The sequence below is a fragment of the Siniperca chuatsi genome, linkage group LG2, assembly GCF_020085105.1.
Source record: "Siniperca chuatsi isolate FFG_IHB_CAS linkage group LG2, ASM2008510v1, whole genome shotgun sequence".
Taxonomy (NCBI): Eukaryota; Metazoa; Chordata; class Actinopteri; order Centrarchiformes; family Sinipercidae; genus Siniperca; species Siniperca chuatsi.
The window spans coordinates 18,674,667-18,694,389 of record NC_058043.1 but is presented as its reverse complement, the minus strand read 5'-3'; the positions used below and the strand labels follow the sequence as shown (position 1 = coordinate 18,694,389).

At 38.9% G+C, this 19,723-nt stretch overlaps 3 protein-coding genes across 4 annotated transcripts in view; all 3 read right to left on the bottom strand.

Annotated features, from left to right (window-relative positions):
* Positions 1 to 30: 30 nt before the first annotated feature.
* On the bottom strand, positions 31 to 6,647 carry uroc1 (urocanate hydratase 1). Of its 2 annotated transcripts, XM_044172167.1 has the most exons (20): positions 6,521 to 6,647; positions 6,335 to 6,445; positions 5,454 to 5,584; positions 4,867 to 4,960; positions 4,700 to 4,759; positions 4,472 to 4,600; positions 4,326 to 4,387; positions 4,144 to 4,210; positions 3,610 to 3,753; positions 3,417 to 3,505; positions 3,025 to 3,087; positions 2,726 to 2,905; positions 2,529 to 2,626; positions 2,356 to 2,428; positions 2,027 to 2,216; positions 1,816 to 1,914; positions 1,608 to 1,707; positions 809 to 890; positions 572 to 671; positions 31 to 456 (listed from the first exon to the last, which is right to left on the bottom strand). In XM_044172167.1, the coding sequence occupies exons 2-20, from the start codon at positions 6,368 to 6,370 to the stop codon at positions 316 to 318; spliced, it is 1,938 nt and encodes a 645-aa protein (XP_044028102.1). In that variant the 5' UTR covers positions 6,371 to 6,445; positions 6,521 to 6,647; the 3' UTR covers positions 31 to 315. The 2 variants fall into 2 exon arrangements, with proteins under 2 accessions (XP_044028102.1, XP_044028101.1); XM_044172166.1 differs by having other exon boundaries at positions 6,335 to 6,598.
* A 614-nt stretch (positions 6,648 to 7,261) lies between these two features.
* On the bottom strand, positions 7,262 to 11,396 carry chchd4b (coiled-coil-helix-coiled-coil-helix domain containing 4b). The gene is made up of 3 exons (XM_044166149.1): positions 11,160 to 11,396; positions 8,904 to 9,002; positions 7,262 to 8,782 (listed from the first exon to the last, which is right to left on the bottom strand). The coding sequence occupies exons 1-3, from the start codon at positions 11,179 to 11,181 to the stop codon at positions 8,427 to 8,429; spliced, it is 477 nt and encodes a 158-aa protein (XP_044022084.1). The 5' UTR covers positions 11,182 to 11,396; the 3' UTR covers positions 7,262 to 8,426.
* A 1,717-nt stretch (positions 11,397 to 13,113) lies between these two features.
* Positions 13,114 to 19,723, bottom strand: part of sec61a1 (SEC61 translocon subunit alpha 1) — a 7,382-nt gene continuing 772 nt past the window's right edge. The window contains exons 2-12 of the mRNA XM_044166136.1: positions 19,628 to 19,695; positions 19,470 to 19,535; positions 18,778 to 18,856; positions 18,558 to 18,689; positions 18,368 to 18,477; positions 16,984 to 17,137; positions 16,691 to 16,851; positions 16,358 to 16,555; positions 16,001 to 16,192; positions 15,835 to 15,911; positions 13,114 to 14,322 (exon numbers count right to left, since the gene is read on the bottom strand). Coding sequence (XP_044022071.1) covers positions 14,136 to 14,322; positions 15,835 to 15,911; positions 16,001 to 16,192; positions 16,358 to 16,555; positions 16,691 to 16,851; positions 16,984 to 17,137; positions 18,368 to 18,477; positions 18,558 to 18,689; positions 18,778 to 18,856; positions 19,470 to 19,535; positions 19,628 to 19,695 — 1,424 coding nt within the window. The 3' untranslated portion in view covers positions 13,114 to 14,135. The remainder of the gene's footprint in view (positions 14,323 to 15,834; positions 15,912 to 16,000; positions 16,193 to 16,357; positions 16,556 to 16,690; positions 16,852 to 16,983; positions 17,138 to 18,367; positions 18,478 to 18,557; positions 18,690 to 18,777; positions 18,857 to 19,469; positions 19,536 to 19,627; positions 19,696 to 19,723) is intronic.

Here is a 19,723-nt window from a genome sequence, read left to right as displayed (position 1 = left end):
TTGACATAGAAATGACTCATAAGGGCTTTATTAGTTATACAGATGTGTAGTTTAATTTTCAGCACAAAACAATAGAGAATATATTCTTGCTAATTAAATTATTAAAACAGCCTAGCACAATATTGTAGCTTTGGATTCTGTGTATTCAAGGCAAATAACTTATGTAACAACATTGCCACTGATTCATTAACTAGCTCTGACTAAATGTTCAACAGCTGGATAAGGCCTGATTCAGACACTACTGAAGTGATTACAGCTGCAGGTTCCCTTTGCTGCGTGTGTGAAGCTGGCTGTTAACCTATTCTAAAGTGTTGGTTATCCCTGCAGGGCACGGTCCAGCATGCGCTCATCCTGTACATGAAAGGGCATGGTGACACGCAGCTGCCTGTTCTCCTCCATGGTGCGCTGGATGGTCTCATAGGCATTGGAGTTTCCAGACCAGCAGCGACGAGCCACCTGCAGCGCACAGAAACAGATCAGAGCCAGCCAGCAGTCGTCTGCAATTTAAGCACATTGTAAACAATAGGTGAGGCTGTAAGCTATCACGCTGCTCTTCTCTCCACACTCTCACCCCATTGGAGACGTCCCAGCTGAGCATCAGACTGGCGCGCTTTGCTGCCTCCTCTGAGCCGTCCAGAAGCAAACCAAACCCTCCATTTATTACCTCGCCCCTGTAGGTGACACAAGAGATAAAATAATAAACACACTGACTTGGTGACAGATAAGTATTAATTAAATATATGGCTTTGATGAATCACGAAAACCATTCACACAGATTAGTGTTTACTGGATGACCAGCCAGCCTTACCAGCCAACACCACCGCCGTTGTGCAGGGCTACCCATGTGGCGCCCCTGAACGCATCACCGACAAAATTCTGGACTGCCATGTCTGTAAGGGGGAGACATTGTGAGCTGTCACTGACTTTTTAAAATTATTGCTGCAGTGTTACTGGTTTGTATGAATGAAGAGAGACAGGAACGCTGGGAGAATGGAAACGGAGGCTGTATGCAAACAAGGTTATGAGTTTATGGGCAAAACCACAAACCTCAAACACAGCAACTGTATTTTTACGTCTTTATCAGTGACTCGGAACAGATTCTGTGTGGGCTGTAGTGCTGCTCCCTTATGTTTAATCATCTGTCACAATGTCTCCTCTCCCCAGTCAAATTAAATTGCATCATTGTCCACAGAGCAAAGCATAAAACTGACAACAGATGATGAATGTTACAGTGTCCTTGTCCTGTGTGCAATCTGAGCCATTGGTTTCCTACAGAGAGAAGAAAACCTCCAAACCAAGCAATGAGTGCTCATCATATGTTGCTAGTTTTAGGCTACATTCCAGGCAGTCATCATTATATCAGTATGATATAAAAATCAATGTGAAGAGACTTAAAACTTGCTTGAGGTTATGTATCAGTCAATAGCAGGTTTTCTTTTCATTTTATTATTATTTTATATTTATTGTTATTGTTGTCTATTAATGCAGTTGAAAGCAGGACCTGTTTGTTTCTGTCAGTCTAAAATAGACAAATTGTCATATTAAAACTGCAGATTAAACTTAAAATGTTCATAGTTGTGTACAGCTGTAGTAACCATACCACATACCTGCACAGAAGGCAGATCCATCATACACATTAGAGGTTTCTCTGAAGGGGCTGTCTGTGCCACTAACATCATGATGGTCTCTGCTGATAACCACAGGAGCCTGAGCCACAGAAATAACATGAGACACTGTTGAGACTCCAGTGAAAACTTGATATCATGCAGACCGTAGTAAACATGAAACATGAAAGCAGACAATTTATCCTCTTACTGAAACTCTTCCATCAGCGACAGCCCGGTTGATAGCCAAAGCGATGCAGACTCTTCCTCTCTGGTCAGAGTAGAGGATTCTGGCTTGGGATCCCACAACCTAAACAAAGAGAATACAGAAAGGAAATCAGCTTGTTGCAGCTGCGTATCTCTTTATCAGATTTGCACTGAGAGAGCAAATGCAGGCGGTGGTTGCTGAGAAAGTTACTGACCATTTTGTGTTTTCCAGCCTCTCTGATCCAGCGGATGTTGTCGTTGTACTGCTGTCTGATGCGATCAGTCACATTAGCACTAATTTCCTCCAGGACAGTAGCAGCAATGTCGTCTGTTACAGCAAGATCTTGGGGGTCGCCAGATGTGCACACCCAGCGAAACGGGCCAAAACCCAAAGAGAAAATGTCTCTGTGGCAAAGGCAGACGAACAGAGATCACAAACTATTTATTGCAAGAAGAAAAGATCTGATCACAGTTTATTGGTCTGTCTTTGTACAGTTCTGTTACAGGATCAATGCTAGATTAAATAAATAAGAAAATGTCTCACCCCATAATGTGCTGGACATAAGAAGGGTAACGGAATTCTGTTGCTCCTCCACCAACCTTTTCTACCTCTGCTCCTGTAAAAACAAGAAACACAAGCCTCTTCATTGGTCTGACATGGACCGAATGATAATGATGATATATTCTGAGTGTGTGAGTTTTGTGAGTGTTACTGACCAGCTCTCTGGGCCTCCAGGAGAAATGCGTTGCCATAGTCCCAGAAGAACATACCAGCATCAGACAGCTTGTTGATGGCCTTAATGTGTCTTCGGAGGCTGTGATCGTATGTGAAACGCATGCTATTTCAGCTTAATAGACCCATATATTGCAGAAAATATACAATACCAAAAGTCCATCTGTGTGATTAATTTGACCTTTCTTGGACCATGGTTCGGAAACGATTAGGATCAGCCGACATGAGCTGATTCGCCTGGCAGAAGCTGAGCTGGACTGGGTAGTAGCCTCCATTATATGGGTTGTGAAGGGAGGTCTGGTCTGAACCCAAATCCACCAGGAGTTGCCCAGTCCTCTCATACTCCAACAGCAGCCTCTCCCTGGTTAGAAAGTTAGAAAAGTAGGACAAAGATGTTAAAAGTATTAAACAAAATGTGTCTCTTTCACTGTAGCTGCTGACCTGTGTCGTTGTGTCACAAAGTTTTCACCTCTCACTTACCACAAGTCTACAATATTGCCATGGTAACCCAGACTGAGAGGAGTCTTGGAGGTCTTGGCCTCTCTGAAAGACACAAAATAATTACTGTATCTTATAGCAGACAGGTTCTGTTATGGGATACATCATACTGTCTTTTCTGTGGGATTTGGGGCCCCTTTCCCTGAATTTGGAGCAATGCTAACATGCTGAACATGTAACATATAACAATAGACCCAGGTAGCAGTGGTGGAATATAAAATACATTTACTCAAGTACTGTACTTAGTAAACATTTGCGGTACATGTACTTTACCAAGTACTTCCATTTCATGTCACTGTATACTTATACTCCTCTACATTTCAAAGGGAAATATACAAATGAGGAACAGTAATAATACTTTCTCTCTTTGTCACCTGATGCGTTTAATGCAGTGCTCTATGCTGTTGGTGACTTCCATCAGCCAGCCCTGCTCATGTCTCTTCTTAAGAGGTACCTCATCCACCTACATAGAAATCAAACTCACACAATCACTGACATACAGTACTTCCTTCAGTCTTGCTCAGTCAGCAGTGAGTATTGACGGGAAATGACTGGATACCATCTGACCTCAGCAATCACACCAACACAACCGGCAATGACGGCAGCTTTAGCCTGAGCTCCACTCATGCCCCCCAGGCCAGATGTTACAAAGACACGCCCCCTCAAGTCATCAGAGCCCAGGTACCTCCGTCCGGCATTCAGCACAGTCAGCTGCACAGAAAGGAAGGAAGTAAAAAACAGGTACTACAACTACAACATGTGTACGCTAAATGTTATGATTTAAAGCAGTTATTCCCAACTTTTGTAACATGTGACCTGTTACTACAAAGAAACGTCTACTTGTGACCCCTTCCTCATATTGTTTCATTTAAAGTATTTATACAGGTGCGTAGGGGTGAAACTATCCAGTATTTCACAATAAAAAATCAAAGAAGCAAAGACTAGAGAAAAGTCTTTAAATAAGTGACACCAATCTTACAACCTCTTGGTGGGGGTCAGGGCCCTTAGGTTGAGAACCGCTGTTTAAAAGTAATCCATATTTTGCATGATGAAATACTGGAGTGCTGTGTGCACATTGTTTTTTTTATTTATTTTACAAACCATAGTGCCATGAACAATCCCTTGAGGTCCAATGTAGCAGTAGCTGCCTGATGTCATTTGACCGTACCTGAAAGCGGACAAACAAAAGAACACAGATTACATCAAGACATCTGCACCCACATGGGAGGCTTAGTATATAACAGTAAATAACAGTATGAAAAGCACCTTAAACTTAAACTTACATTGACACACCAAGGGCAAACATCTTTTCATACTGCTCTTTGGAGGAGTAATTTGGAATAACCTGAGTGATGCAAATGAGTGAGTATGTCAGCACATAGGGATGCAAGTGTCAGTTAATTAAATCAGATGTGTGTTGGGCAGTTACCATGCCGTTGGTGATGATGGCGCGAGGTGAGGAAGGCAGGCTGGGGAACAGGCCCATGGGATGACCGCTGTACATGACCAGAGTTTGTTCCTCTGTCATCTCACTCAGGTAACGCATCACCAGGCGAAACTGCACCCAGACAAACACAAATTGTTAATATTCATCTAGTCAGTCTCTATACATCATTACCAAACCCACTAGATGAACACAAGCTAACCCAGGGCTTACCTGGGCCCAGTTACTAAACACCTGCCCATTCCCTCCGTAGGTGACGAGCTCCTGGGGGAACTGAAGGATAAAGAAAAATAAAGCTGTCATCAAGACAATAAATTAAACAGAAGACTTAAGAGATTTAGCAAGCTTAGTTACCAATACAAGCTGTGTTGGAGGCTCACCTGAGCAACTGCTGGATCCAGGTTGTTCATGATCATCAGCATTATGGAGGCTGCTTGACATGTGCGGCATGGGTACTGGTCTATGGGGTAAGCTCTGAGGAAACAGAACGAAACTCACATCACTATTGTGGTGGAACGAAGAAAAAACAGACAATACCATCTCAAAGTGAGACCATGCAACTTGACTATGACTACGACATTTTGAATTTCTATTTATTTCTGGTGAGATATGGTGTGTTTACTTGTTGTTTTACTTTGTGGTACAACTATTGAAATGTTTATCCAAAGTCATGAAGTCAGCAGAGGTCAAGCTGACTCCAGTGTTTGCTAACATTATCCAACATTAGCCACCATAGGCTACTGGTCATACCAGACCAGTACGTCTGTAGCAGCAAAACACTATAATGTGTTGAAGTGAATAAGGGTGCATCCTATTGCTTATGAATTCAACTTTTTACTTGTAACAGTAAAATTGTGTTATTTCTTCTTTACATATTTATCAGATTTATTCTACTCTTAAATATCAATATGGATATTGGCCAAATAAATCTCATATCAGTTGGGCTCCCATCGTCAGGTTGCCTCACCTCATGCGTATCGTGGGGCAGAAGCGGTACATGTAGATGTGTCCGTACTGCCGCAGCTCTTGAGCAAATTCGGGTGCAAGTGTTGCGTGGTGGGAGGGGGGGAAATAACGCAGTGCATTTCTCAGCGCCAACTAGAGGGAAGAGGCATTTACAGCAGGTTGGTGAACACACAGTACAGTGCAAATCAATGAGTCAATAAAGTCAGAATTAGATGAGTAGATCTTTTACACTTTTAGGCTCCTCCTAATATAAACAGGTAGAGCTCTCACTGTGTCTCTTGTAATTATTGACTGAAGCCTTTGCTCTAAGTTTGGGCAACCAGTTGAGGACCTTAGAGAATAATCAATTTTTTAGGGCAGCCCATGAGCCAACAATGGTGATGCAATAAGTCAGAGTACACAGAATGGCATATTAGCTGTACTTCCACTGAAACATTTATACTTAAGCAATTGTCTGTCATGACAGCGAGCTGTAACCTCCTTTAGATCACTTTCACATTAATTCATGATTATGTCTAAAGGTAGCCTGCTTTTCCATTTGATAGTAGTTTTTACTGCAGCCAAGCTGGTCCATGAGCAGTGTTTCCATACCGTTACACATATAATATCTTCATTACAGAGTTTTATTCACAGAAAGTATTTTGAAAAAGCACAGGTGTACATAATGACATTAATGGTTGCTCTGTTCTATTTAGGTGCAAGTAAGGTGTGCACAAAATGGAATGCAGCCATTATTAATGTTATTAGTTACACCTGTATTTAAGAGGTCTAAATGTCCATTGTGAGCTCTGTTGTGTACTGGATACCTGATTTACAAATTATTGAGTGACAAACATGATTAAAATTCTGACTTCACAGACATTTCTTGTGTATTTTACTCACCCGCTCCTCCTCTCCTGTAAGGTTGGGGGTCCGCATAGGTGCATGTGGCACATTGGGGTCTCTTCCCCGGTTAAGAGGCAAAGGGTCCAAGGGTAAACCACTGCATATCTCCTTTAAAGAAGACATCCTGTTGAGTATTTTCTGTCACACACAGAGATCACGTTGGAGACTGAAGGCAACTCTCACCTTCACTGCAAATGGTCCTCTATGGAGAGAAACTGTGTGCTTGTGAAGATTTGAGGGCGATCACTCTTCACCTTATTGTCTCATTGGCTTTTTGGCCGTCTTTGCCCTTCTCAATCCACCAATGGTACAGCACGGATGGAAAAAAGTGTTTGGTAATTATTGATCCCTGAGGGAGTTTGAAGTGGCACATGCTTCAGTGGACAAACACTGCCACAGATCTCTGACCTCTGATGCTTAGACGTATCTCAGTTAAACAAAAGTGCATGCCAGAACCTTTGGACAGGTCAACAGCTATTATGTAGAATCACGTTATTTCCCTTTGCAGTTCTACTGGCACAATACAGATCATTATCACCACCACCTCCTGCAGATCCATCCATCTTTAATTAAACAACTTTCATGTAAAATATGCACATTAACAACTCAATATCATACTTTTCAAAATGGGATCTAGTGGGTGGATGTTCACACTAATTATGTAATTATATAGACAATGTGACATGAGTTATAGGAAACTGTATAATAGCTAGCCTACTCATTCTAAAGGTTGAATTATATTGTGCTACTGACAACAGATTGGATTGGAAACACAGATTATCAGCACAGTAGTCATTTGTATATAAACTGAAAAAAACACAACTGTGTCAACCTCAAACGATCCTATGGCAGGGATCATTTTTCAGTATAGTATAAGATAAGATATAAGGGATAAACAACAATAAAACCTCACAAGAACCAAAGCAGTATAATACATTTTATTATAAAACTTTCAACAATATTCACTTCAAGTCGCTCCAATCAGTCCTTTGTTGCACACAAATGGTTCAGTTAAGTTAATCTGAGGTAAAAGTTTTAAGTCTGGTTATAAAGTGACACAGGACAGAAGGGAACTGTGGAAACACACAACTCGAGATATCATAGTAGAAAGTTGCAAAATATTCTTCAGTACATTCTTCACACCTCTGTGAATCTAGCAACTTTATTGTTAACATTACTAATATAAACTTTGAGTAGCACATAATATACATGTAAAATATTATATGCTGAATCATAAGAAAATAGCACAGATACGTGACAATGGAAATTTTACTGTAATCTTACAGTTTCAGACCTTGTTATGGTAAATCACAGCATAAGCTAGTAGAACCGTATATCTTGACACAAAGGAAATGAAAAATATATGCACTATACACCTCAGTGTGTATACTAAGCTTGGTCCTGTAAGCTCTTGATTGAATTAAATATTCTTTAATCTTATTTTGCATGAACCCAAAGACAGGATTGAACAACATGAATTTTAACACTCTAGATAGTCAGTTTTTCATTGATAACATTGTATTAGTTTTACAAAACTATAAGCCCATCTTATTCAGAAAAAGAATGTTTAAAGTCCAACTGAAATTAAACGTCATGTGTTTTTGTCTGCTACAGCATACATATATCTATTCTGTATACCACATGCCCTGTGTTCCCCTCCGAGGAAAATTCAGAAACCAAAAAGGAGAAATATATATATATATATATGTGTGTGTGTGTGTGTCCTGCACCTCAGCTTGTTGAATGAGCGACCAAACAAACATTCACCGGGGAAAGGTGCACTGCTAACGTCAGTTTGCAGGCTAGACAGCTAATTAGCTGCTCAGCTACAGCACTTTAAACAACATGTAAACTTGTTTAGAACAGTTTAGATGCTGCTGTGGTCCTTACTTTTCAATACAGCTAAAAACACACTGTCTGCCCTGGCTTGTGAGCTATAGAGCAAGTTTATTTACTTAATCTCTCCTTCCAGTGCCGGCCAATTTAAAAAACATGTTGACTTTATTTTTGATGGCAAAAATGGATGACTAAATGTGATTTCAGTTGGACTTTAAAGTCTTGTGGCTCACGGTGCCACCAACGCTCATCATTAGCTTTCCACTGAGCCCTCTGTGCTGGGTTGTGTGATATTAGAGTCTTGCTCAGTAGCAGATGTTGGGTTTGCACCTGACGTTTCTGCGGATGCAGAGTCTTGTGACGTCTGGTCTGTTTCTGATGATTGTTCTTGTGGCACCTTCTCATCTTCTTGAGGATAGAGCTCCGGGTAACGCTGCATACACTCTTGCATGGCACTGAACTGCTCCAGGCAGTCAGAGCCCTTCACCTCCTCCTTACTATAGTGGAAACAGGAGAAGGCGTCCTTAAAATCACTCCCACAGGGACCACTGGCCATCCCACCCAGGCAGGGGCAGTTCCAATTGATCTCCCCACTGGGAAGAATCAGACCTAGGATGAGAGAGGAGGTTTATGTTAATATGCGGGTAATAAACTTGCATTTTTCAAACTTTACCCAAGCTACAATTTAGCCTGTCGACAGGTTCCTCTTGGTAGTTTTACTGCTCCTCACCTCGCTCCTCATATGGGTCATCAGGATCTTCCTCTACGAGCTCAGCACTGCTGGGTGATGCATGATCCTCTTTGGTGACAAAGATGATTTGGTCTTTACCTGTCGTGTAAAATATGGAAGGACAACGCAAGCAAATCGTCAGTGATAAGTCCTGTGTCCACCTAATCCAACACAAAGGCTTGCTAAATGACATCTACATCCTCTACTGAACTTTATATTTTGAGATTAACAGTAATAATAATAATAATAATAATAATAATAATACAGGTTTTGGACACATTGAAGCTGAAGTTCACCATTTGAACAGTGTCCTGCACATTCCTTACTAGAGCCCGACTGATAAATTGCCCAGGACAATCCATATTAGCTTGTGACATGTATGTTGGCCAATAAGTAACAAAAAATTGAGGTTTGAGGTAATTCAGAAACAATATCGAGATTACATAGTTTGTCAACAGAGGCAGCATCTGTACATATGATCAAGATTCATTATTAAACCAAATGCAAAGGATCCTTGACAAATACAACTATCCAACTAGCCAATATACTGTAATCTGACTTTTTTAACATTCAAATAACAATACTGATATTTCTTCAAATATCCTTCAGGCTCTGTTCCGAACACATTTCTTTGTGGGAGATGTTATTCACCTTCTAGCGCCTGGTATTATAAATGTGTATAGGCTATATAGATATAAATCTGGCAAATCAGGTTGTACATTACTAGAGTACGTCTGAATGCACGTTCAGGCACACATCTCAATGTATTAAACATGTATTTGATGGCATGTATGATATGGTATTTAGTGCTGAAATAATTAGTCAGTTAATCCATTAATCATCAGAAAGAAATTTGCTGTGCTCAGTTTATCAAATTTGAGGATTTACTGTTTTTTTGTTATGTATAACTTATTTATTTGTAAATTGAATACATCTGTGTTTTGGATTGTTTGTTGGACAGAACAAGCAATTTGAAGATACCACTTTTGGTTCTGGAAAATTGTGAGGGGCATTTTACACTATTTTCTGACATCTTACAGACCATTTATCGTTTACCAAACGATTTATCAAAAATATAACGAACAGATCAATAGATTATGGAAATAATTATGGTACAATACAAAATGATAATAAGAGCATGTGAAGTGAAGGGATGAGGAACATGAACATGTTTTGCCTGTGATTGTGGACTGGTGAGTCTTTTGAACATGACCAATTCAGTGGTGGAAGAAGCATTCAGACTCTTTACTTAAATACAAGTATCAACAAAACAATGTTAAAAAATACTCCATTACAAGTAAAAGTCCTGCAATCAAATGCCTACTTCAGTGAAAGTACAGAAATATTATCATAAAAATGTACCTTACATATCACAAGTAAAATTCTGCAGATAAATGGCCCCTGTGAGTGTTATATTAGTATAGATGACATTATTAGATTGTTAATGTTGATGCTTCAATGCTGAGATACAATTTTACTGTCTTAGCTGCTCAAGATGGAACTAGCTTTAACTACATAAAGTTAGGTATTTTAGTCCAGTGGTTCGTAACCAGGCCCCCAGAAAGATGACAAGGGGCCAGTAAGCACTTTTGTGAGGGGTCACCAGCCAAACAGGATGGGAACCACTGGTTTAATCTCTAACGATTCACTGTATTTTCTAAGATTATCATATATTTTTATGTTAAATATTTATCTGCTAAATTGTATCTATAGTTGTCAAATAAATGCAACAGAAAACGGAGTACAATATTTCCCTCTGAAATGTAGTGGATTGTAAGTATAAAGCAGCAAAAAACGTAAATACTCAAATAAAGTACTTCACAATCGTACTTGTGCAAATGTACTGAGTTAACGTTACTTTCCACCACTGGACGAGTTATCTGTCAAAACGAGGACAGTCAGGATGTTTTCATGATGTCAACGAGAGAGAAAGCCTTGACTTTTAGTCATGACAATGACTGGACTCAAGGTGACTTTCTCTGAAAAACATTTTAATAAACATTGTAAGAAATGCTACGTGACATCCTGTAAGGTTACTATTGTCGCTGGTCAAGGTTAAACACTGTGGTTACAGTTAAGTTAGCTAACAGTCCTGTTCACTGATGTTGTAGCAGGTACATATTATATTATATTCTTAACGTTATCTTAGCTTGTTAATACACTTTTAGCAACTGGGTACTACATTGTTTTTTCATTCAGAAAAAAATATCAACTTCAGGGTTAGCTTTCCAGATAAGTTAGCTAGCACATGGTTACCTTCATTTCTGACCGAGCTCATTTCTTCACGCTGGAACAGATTAAATTCCTCCTTTTGATTTAATGCGACAGCTCCGAGGGTAATGACTCGTACTGACACACAACACAACACATGTAACTGTCAAAGATTGTAGTGCAGCATCAGCTAGCTTGTTTCACACACAGACAGTATGAAATAGGTTTCTAGTTTTCCTTGGTAGGGCTGGAACGTTCTTCTTCTCCTTTTCTATTTCCGGTAGCGTAGACGCTCCGGAGCGCAATGCTGCCCACAACAGCTCAAAACATTGCATGCAAAAATGTCTAAACCGTCTTTTCCACTAAATGATGCTTGTAATTTCGCACAACATTTTGTTGCGTACGATTTCCTTTCAATTTTCTGATTAGATTTGTATCTCTATCCTATTTCTCCGTCAATACAATACATTACCTTCTTGACATGACATACTAACCAAGAAAGGAGGAGAAATATGATATTCAGAGCGAAGTACAAACAATCCACATTTCTCCTCATTTCTATTAGCTACAATTAATATTATTTAACTGGTAATGTGTACTACGCAAGTGTACTGTGACATACATAGTAGTTTAATGTTTATGTTTACCTTGTCGAGGTTGTTGTCCTTGTTTTAGCTGTATATATGTCTATTTCTGTGTATGTGAGTAACAAAAACATCAAATTCCATCTTATGTGTACACATCTTATGTGTACACATAACATACACAATAAAGCTGATTGGGATTTTACACTTTAAATAAACTTACTTATTTACAATATTTACAAAAAATAAAATAATAATCTTTTAGGGTTGGGAGATTAGGATAAAAGTAATATTGCCATAACAATAACAATATCTATCTTTATAAATATTGTAAAGATATTTACTAACATACAATCACATAATAAAAGTTGCATAAACTCATTCATTATTAGTCAAATAGTTGGTGTTTTACTCATATACAATTCTACAATTGTCAAAAAAAAGTTCTCATGTACTATAGATCAGAATATATGGAATCACAGTCCTTATATGGAGGTGATAACATTTAATTATTGCCCAGCCTTAGTAGTAGCTACACATTCCCTACTACAAAATATCATATACTGACTCAAAGTACTTTCTATCTGCTGTAACATTTAGCAGTTATAAGCAGTATATAAACATTTAATAAATGGTTTATAACATTTGTATATTTCTGTGTATATATATATGTGTGTGTGTGTATATATAGATATATATATATAAATATACACACACATATATACACACACACAGACACATATATATATATGCACATATATACGTATATACACACATATATACATATACACACACGCATATACACGTATACATGTATATATACATGTAGGTATATACATATATGTATACATATATACACACACATATACATATGTACATATATATCTATATACATATAGATACACATACATACATATGTACATATATATGTTCATAGGTTTTAATTTTTTGACAAACACTGTACATTAAAGAACATTTATAGACATCTTTATATCAGCTTACAACTACATTATAGTATGTTATATTATTAAATGTTTATATAGTGCTTATACATGATTTATTAAAGTGTTCCTGCTCTGGCCAAACGTAAGGTTGACCTATTACAATAAGTCTTATCGCAGCAGAAATACATAGAGCAAGTAAAATGATCTTGTCTAAAAAATAAAAACAAATTCCCAGAGCATCAATTGACTGAAGCTTTAAAACCTCAGATCTAGAATTGCTAAATCTTTGATACTGACATCAATACAAAGGTAACAAAAACACAGTGTTGGCACATAAATAAACTGCATAATATTAACACCACAAATAAACCCCAGAAATATTCTTGTATAAAATGAGACACAAAGGTGACTTCACCTCTGAAGAAAATCCTGTACTTCTGAAAATTCATTCACTTCAGACAAGTAGAATGGTCAAAAGATTAAGCCTTTTTCCACAAAAGGTTTTATTGAGAATATTTTTCTATAAGTTTGTTCTGAAATGCATTTATTTTGACATATTCAAAAGACTTTTATCTTACACTTAAGACAAATTCAAAGTTATTCAATGCATGGCCTATGTACAGAAAATCATAATTTGTCAGTTGTGGAAAAGTGATTAATGCAAGTATTCTCAGAGCAGACAATTAAAAAAACAAAACAAAGGAAGTAGGTAACAAAAATGAATGTGAAGTGAGTTAATACTGCAGCTCCCTGGGAATGCCATACAGTAAAACAGCAAGGACCCCTTTTTTGAATGGTTCATCAGATAACTGTTTACAAAAATGAGTTGGAGCAGTTTCTTTTGACAGGTGGACCCCAATGTGAGCTCCACATCCTCTCCTCTTCCTACGAGGCCCTGTTCAAATAACAGCTATAACACAGGGTCACAAATCAGGAAAATTACAGTACTTGACTCAGCGTTTGACAGTTCAGCTTCTGGTCCTCACCTTCATGTAATTGGCAGGTTGACAGAAAAATAAAATAAAGCTGAAAGTAAAAGTATAAATTAAGATAACACCAAGCAGAACATTGAGTGCTTTTATGCACACAACAGGCAGTTGACCTTCGTCATCCGTGTCGAGTATGCCTGCATACTGAAGCGCTCTATTGTCAGTCTGAAAAAAGGACCAAACTCCCGCAGGACTTCATCTCATACACAAAGGAAGCCTTTAAATGAATCTTGGGGAGCTATAATCTCGAGTCAGTTAGAAAATCTGATGAAGTACAACTGACATGTCGGTCTTTGTGTTACTTTGAAAGATGCGTGGAGGGAGTAACAAGCTGTGTAGCCCCACCACCTCGCAAGGTCCCATTTTAGCTGAGATTCCTGAAAATTCCTCAAACATCGTGAAACTGGAGAGCTGATGATGCCGGAGCTTCACACAGATGTAAAATAAATGCAAGGTTGGTGATCCTAATAAAAGTTGGTAGAAGGTGAGAGGATATTGGTTTTTCTAGAAGAGCAAGGCCCCCATGCTGCCTACTTCACTCTGTTCTTTTACAAAGATCTCAAAGTACTGATAGATGATGGTGACAGCCAGCAGGATACCTGTGCCAGAGCCAATGGCGCCGAGAAAGTCAGCCATTACTGATAAACCACCGATACACAGTCCACCAAAGGCAGCGGCAGTAGGAATGTACCTAGAACACAAAACAGGGAGATTGAGATGAATATTAATACACAGAATTTCACCTTACAGTCTTTCAGCAGAAATGCTAAGTAGCAGGAATGGTAGATATTCAAATACTGTACACTCATCGTGATTGTGGAATAGTAATTAATGGAATAGTTCAACATTTTGGGAAATACACTTAATCGCATTAGTTAGATGAGATCGTCGACACCAGTCTCAAATGTGTGCATTAAATACATGGCTACAGCCAACAGCCAGTTAGCTTAGCTTAGCATAAAGACTGGAAACGAGGAAATCGCTAGCCTGGAAAAAGTGAATAAGCACATTTTCCAAAATGGTGAACTATTGCTTTAAGCGGTGCATATTGTAGATGCACATCCAAGTGAGCAAGTTGCAAACAACTAAGGAAAACTTTGGCAATAATAAAGGTAATCACATTCTTGAACTGCTGCCCTACTTTTAATTAGTTTAGTGTAGCTCAACAATTGACATTTGTGCACTCTGTGCCTTTAACAAGGTTCTAAACTTCTCTTTGAGTGGAATAGCATTTCCACGGACAAAAAAAATTCTTATTACAAAGACAAACACACAATAGGGGCAACTCTAATGCTAAACACCTAAAACTAAAGGATTCAATCTGTCTCAAAGACTTAAATATGTACATAGGCTTGAGCATGGAAGTTCAATGTTGACCTTAGGATCAATATGTGAGACAAAACAATCTCAACTCTAAATTATGACATCTTAATGACACCTGAGTCGTGACATGCGTTTAAAAGCTTTGAAAAAAGTTTGTAAGTTCTTTGAGACTGTTCACGTGTGTACAGTACTAGATCAATAGACCAACCAAGTGGAGAAGTCATGGAGTGATTTTTTCATGGCAGACATTTTCATTTGTCATAGTGTGAAAAGCACAGATGTCATTAATAACATTTATGATGGCGTAGTTCTATTCAAATGTCCCAGTAAGTTGTGAGCCAGCATGCACAATACCAGGACCCTGAAGCTGAAATGGAAATGGACTTCAACTTTAATTAATTATATTATTTACACCTATGCTGTACATGAAAAAGGCCTATTGCTGTCCAGACTGTGCTCTTCCAAAACTGTTTGCGAAAGGGAGAGAATATATGGACTCTGTGAGGCTGAATTTCATTACATAAATCTCAAGCTTTCTTTCTAATAACTGATGCTAACCACTTTGCCCAACCCTCATGATCATGTTGAGAAATAGTTGAAAAATATTTTATATATTGCGAAAGGGCACTAAATGGTTACATGTGTGGCAATAAAGGAAGGTAAAGTGAAATATGATGACAATGTGAAGCTTTAAATAATACATGGGAGTTATTTGCTTTGTGACGAAATAGTAACAAGAACGTTAGATAATGTAAATTCATGATGAAAGCTTATAACCATTGTAACTGATAAACTTGTTCAGTGTATGGTTTGTGTGGCTGATGAGGTATGTAAATGAAAAGCAAAAAGGATCTATACATGAAAAGGTTTTTGATTTTACCTGTTCAGCTCATGGACCATTGACGTTTCTCTGTGTCCCCTCATCACCATCTGCTGCTCCTTCAGCTGTTTCGCCACCTGGATCAAAGTGAAAAACAGAGCTTTAAAACACAGTCTGTTTAAAATAAACACATAACACCACCTGCTTGAAAGTGGTTACAACTTACATCTTTCGCAGAGGAGCCAGAGACTTCAATCCAGGTTTTGGAGAAAAAGGCACATGATCCGAGCATAAAGACAATGTAGATGACTGCATGGACTGGGTCGTCGAGAACAGAGCCAAATGACTCGGGGGGAGAGAGGTAGTAACAGAGTCCACCCACAGGGTAGGCACGGGCTGGACCCCCTGACGATGTATCCTACAAACATGAGAAAAGAATACAAGCTTTAATGAGCTGAAAAATAGAGTTAACAAAAACAGCAACAAAAAAGAATGACTAAAGTACAGCTGGAGGCACCACACCCTTTTTTGGAGACTCATTTTTAGAATAAAACTTAACAAATTGAATGGAAAGTATACTTACAGACCAAGTACCGAGCAGGTTAACCAGAAAATTGCCACTGAAGCGTGTGGAAAGCATCTGGGAGATAACATACAAGTTGGAGACCAAGGCAGACTGCAGGATGATGGGGATGTTGGAGGTGTAGAAGAGCTTGATGGGGTAGGTGTTGTATTGGCCACGATAGCGTGCCGACTTGATGGGCAGATCAACCCTGAATCCCTGTGAGAAGAGGTGAATGTGTAGGACAACTGTGAGCAAACCGTTTACATTCCCCAACTTCATCATCTTGTACATTAGCAATTCCTATTTTAAACTTTGAGAAAAGTCGCATGTTAAGAAAGGCCAGCAACTCACCTGAAAGTATATCACTACAGCAAAGACAAATACTGTGGCAATGAGGTTCATGAGATTGGGCAGGTTCTGTCTGTAGAAGGCCTCTCTCAAAGCACGCACTTTGTCTGTCCGAGTGGCCAGCAGATGGAAAAGTGCAATGATTGCTCCCTCAAACTCTGTACCTAGAAAGACAAAAAGTCACAAAAATGATGCAGTTCTGTGAAGGAGTGACAGGATGGACTGTGATCACTACTATTGCATTTACATGTATTTATCAAAATCACATATTCTCCAACCAGTTTGTGGTTTCTTACCTCTTCCGGTGTTCACAGTCGTGGGGCTGAAGGCCTTCCAGACGATCGTCTCACAGATGTTAGTAGCAATGAACAGTGAGATCCCTGAACCAAGGCCATAGCCCTTTTGGAGCAACTCATCCAGCAGCAGCACAATCATCCCAGCCACAAACAGCTGTAGAGGAACACAGCAGATACAGTCAGCTGAAAAGGACTGAGGCAGTCATGTGAAAATGTTTCACTTTGCTCAGTTCACATTTCTTTGGAGAGTCTTAGCTGTTTATTCTGACTACGTAAGTTAGACCATTGGTTTTCATAGCTGAACGTAATAACAGTGTGAGCTTTAAAGAACAGCACTTCCAGTTCCACTGGAGCATATTTTACTTCTTGAGTAAACTCAATTAATCTAAACAAACCTGTTGGGCATGTAATTCTATTTATAACCAATGAACAATGACTATTTGAATTTTATGACTTGACATAATGAGACGTTTCTCTGAGAAACTGAGAGAAACAACCTTGATGCACCTCTTACACTCCAGTAAGAGGTCAGTTTATAACAGTGGCGCCAGTTTCACGCTCTTTAATTCAAGGAGAATTACATGTTTGAGAATGACAAGTTTAAATGTCAACATCACTGTAGGGGATTTGTCTGTGATAATAAATCACCAATATTTGGGGAACTTTGGGGAAGCAAAGAAGCTGATACTGATCCAAGCTAACAGTTGTTCTTAATTCAAAGATCAGAAAAGAAAAAAACTTAGTCATTCATAATCCACATCTATTAGTTTGATCTATATTATTTTGTTCTCTTCACAATATTTTCATTGTAGTGCACATACTGAAAGCCAGTTTTGATGATAAAATATATATTTTTAGTCAAATAACACAGCAAGAATGAAAGGAAAGGTGTTCGAGACGGTGGAGAAACCAGCGATGTTGTACAGCTTAGAGACAGTGGCACTGAAGAAAAGACAAGAGGCAGAGCTGGAGGTAGCAGAGCTTAAGATGTTGAGGTTCTCTTTGGGAGTGACGAGGATGGACAGGATCAGGAATGAGTACATCAGAGGGACAGCTCATGTTAGATGTTTCGGAGATAAAGTCAGAGAGGCCAGATTGAGGTGGTTTGGACATGTTCAGAGGAGAGACTGTGAATATATTGGTAGAAGGATGCTGAGGTTGGAGCTGCCAGGCAGGAGGTCTAGAGGAAGACCAAAGAGGAGATTTATGGATGTAGTGAGAGAGGACATGAAGTTAATTGGTGTGAGTGAAGAGGATGCAGAGGACAGAGTTAGATGGAGGCACATGATTCGCTGTGGTGACCCCTGAAAGGGAACAGCCGAAAGGAAAAGGAGTCAAATAACATTTTGCTTATGACAAATTTGAAGAAAATTCCTGTTCTCACCTGAATGATGATGAGCAAACAGATTCCTGCACCCATCTCTGAGGGATCTCCGTACATGCCGGTCATCACATATACAATGGCCTGGCCGATGGTGATGATCATTCCAAATACTGAAAAATAAATTAACAGGGGTTAATTTAATCTATGGACATAATTATGAATTCTAACCACCCGATGAGAGTTTACTTACATTTCTGAGCTCCATTGAAGAGGGCTCTGTCCTTCGGTGTGTCTCCAACTTCAATGATCTTAGCTCCAGCAAGCAGCTGCATTATCAGGCCTGAGGTGACAATAGGCGAGATACCCAGCTCCATCAGGGTACCTGGAGGGAGATATTCAAGTTAGGATATACCAGCAGGAGAAGCACACATGCATTTAATCTTTTATACAATCATTAGCTAGACAAATACCTCTGTTTGATGCCAGAATTACTCTCATCCAGTAGAATGGATCTGCAGAGTCTGACGACATGATGCCAAAGAGGGGGATCTGGAGGAAAGCAGTTTTACATGGTGTGAGAGAATGACATTTTTTATGATTAGTTGTGATGGGCAAATTTTTTGACATTTTATACAAAATAATTATTAAAAACAACTGATAGATTAATAAATAATGAAAATAACACTTATCCTTAGTCTCAATTTTACATGAAAAAAAGGCTCATTAAGAGGTTATATGGTATTTTTACTACAATGTTCTTTCACACCATAAAGTCTTATTGACAGGTGCGTTGGATCAAAAACTGTTTCACTAGTGTGAAAAAACCCCCAACCAAATACTGCACAACAATAATAAATCAATACTGCACACTGTGACTACTTGTACTCACTTTATTAACAATATTGTGGTCCCCAGACCTTTGATGAAGGTCATTCAAGAATTGTACGTGCTGAAGGTCCAAGGACCAAATTGTCATTAATAAAGTGAGTGCAAGTGATCGCAGTGTGTGGAATTTTTTTTCTCTCCCCAAAATGTGTTCAAATGTTGCAAATTGAAATCATATGTATTTGCATTTCCATTTAGAGTAGTTGGCTAACAACTAAGTTGACTGAAGCAACAGATTATGTCAAAATACTACTGACAGTAATTCATTGTGACGTACCTGGCAACACACCAGGAAGATGAAGAGAGTGATGGCAGTCCATAATACCTTCTCTCTGAACTGGATCTGTTGGACAATCACATTATGAAAGGTTTTATAACAAATAGCTAAAGCAATGCCAAATGCAAATGTACTGATAAAATAAGCGTAATACACACCTTTCTTTCAGGTTTTTGGATCTCTGGCAGCACTGCACAGAATGGCTTTATCACCTCCAAGAATTTGACTGGAAACAAGCAAACATAAGTATGTGA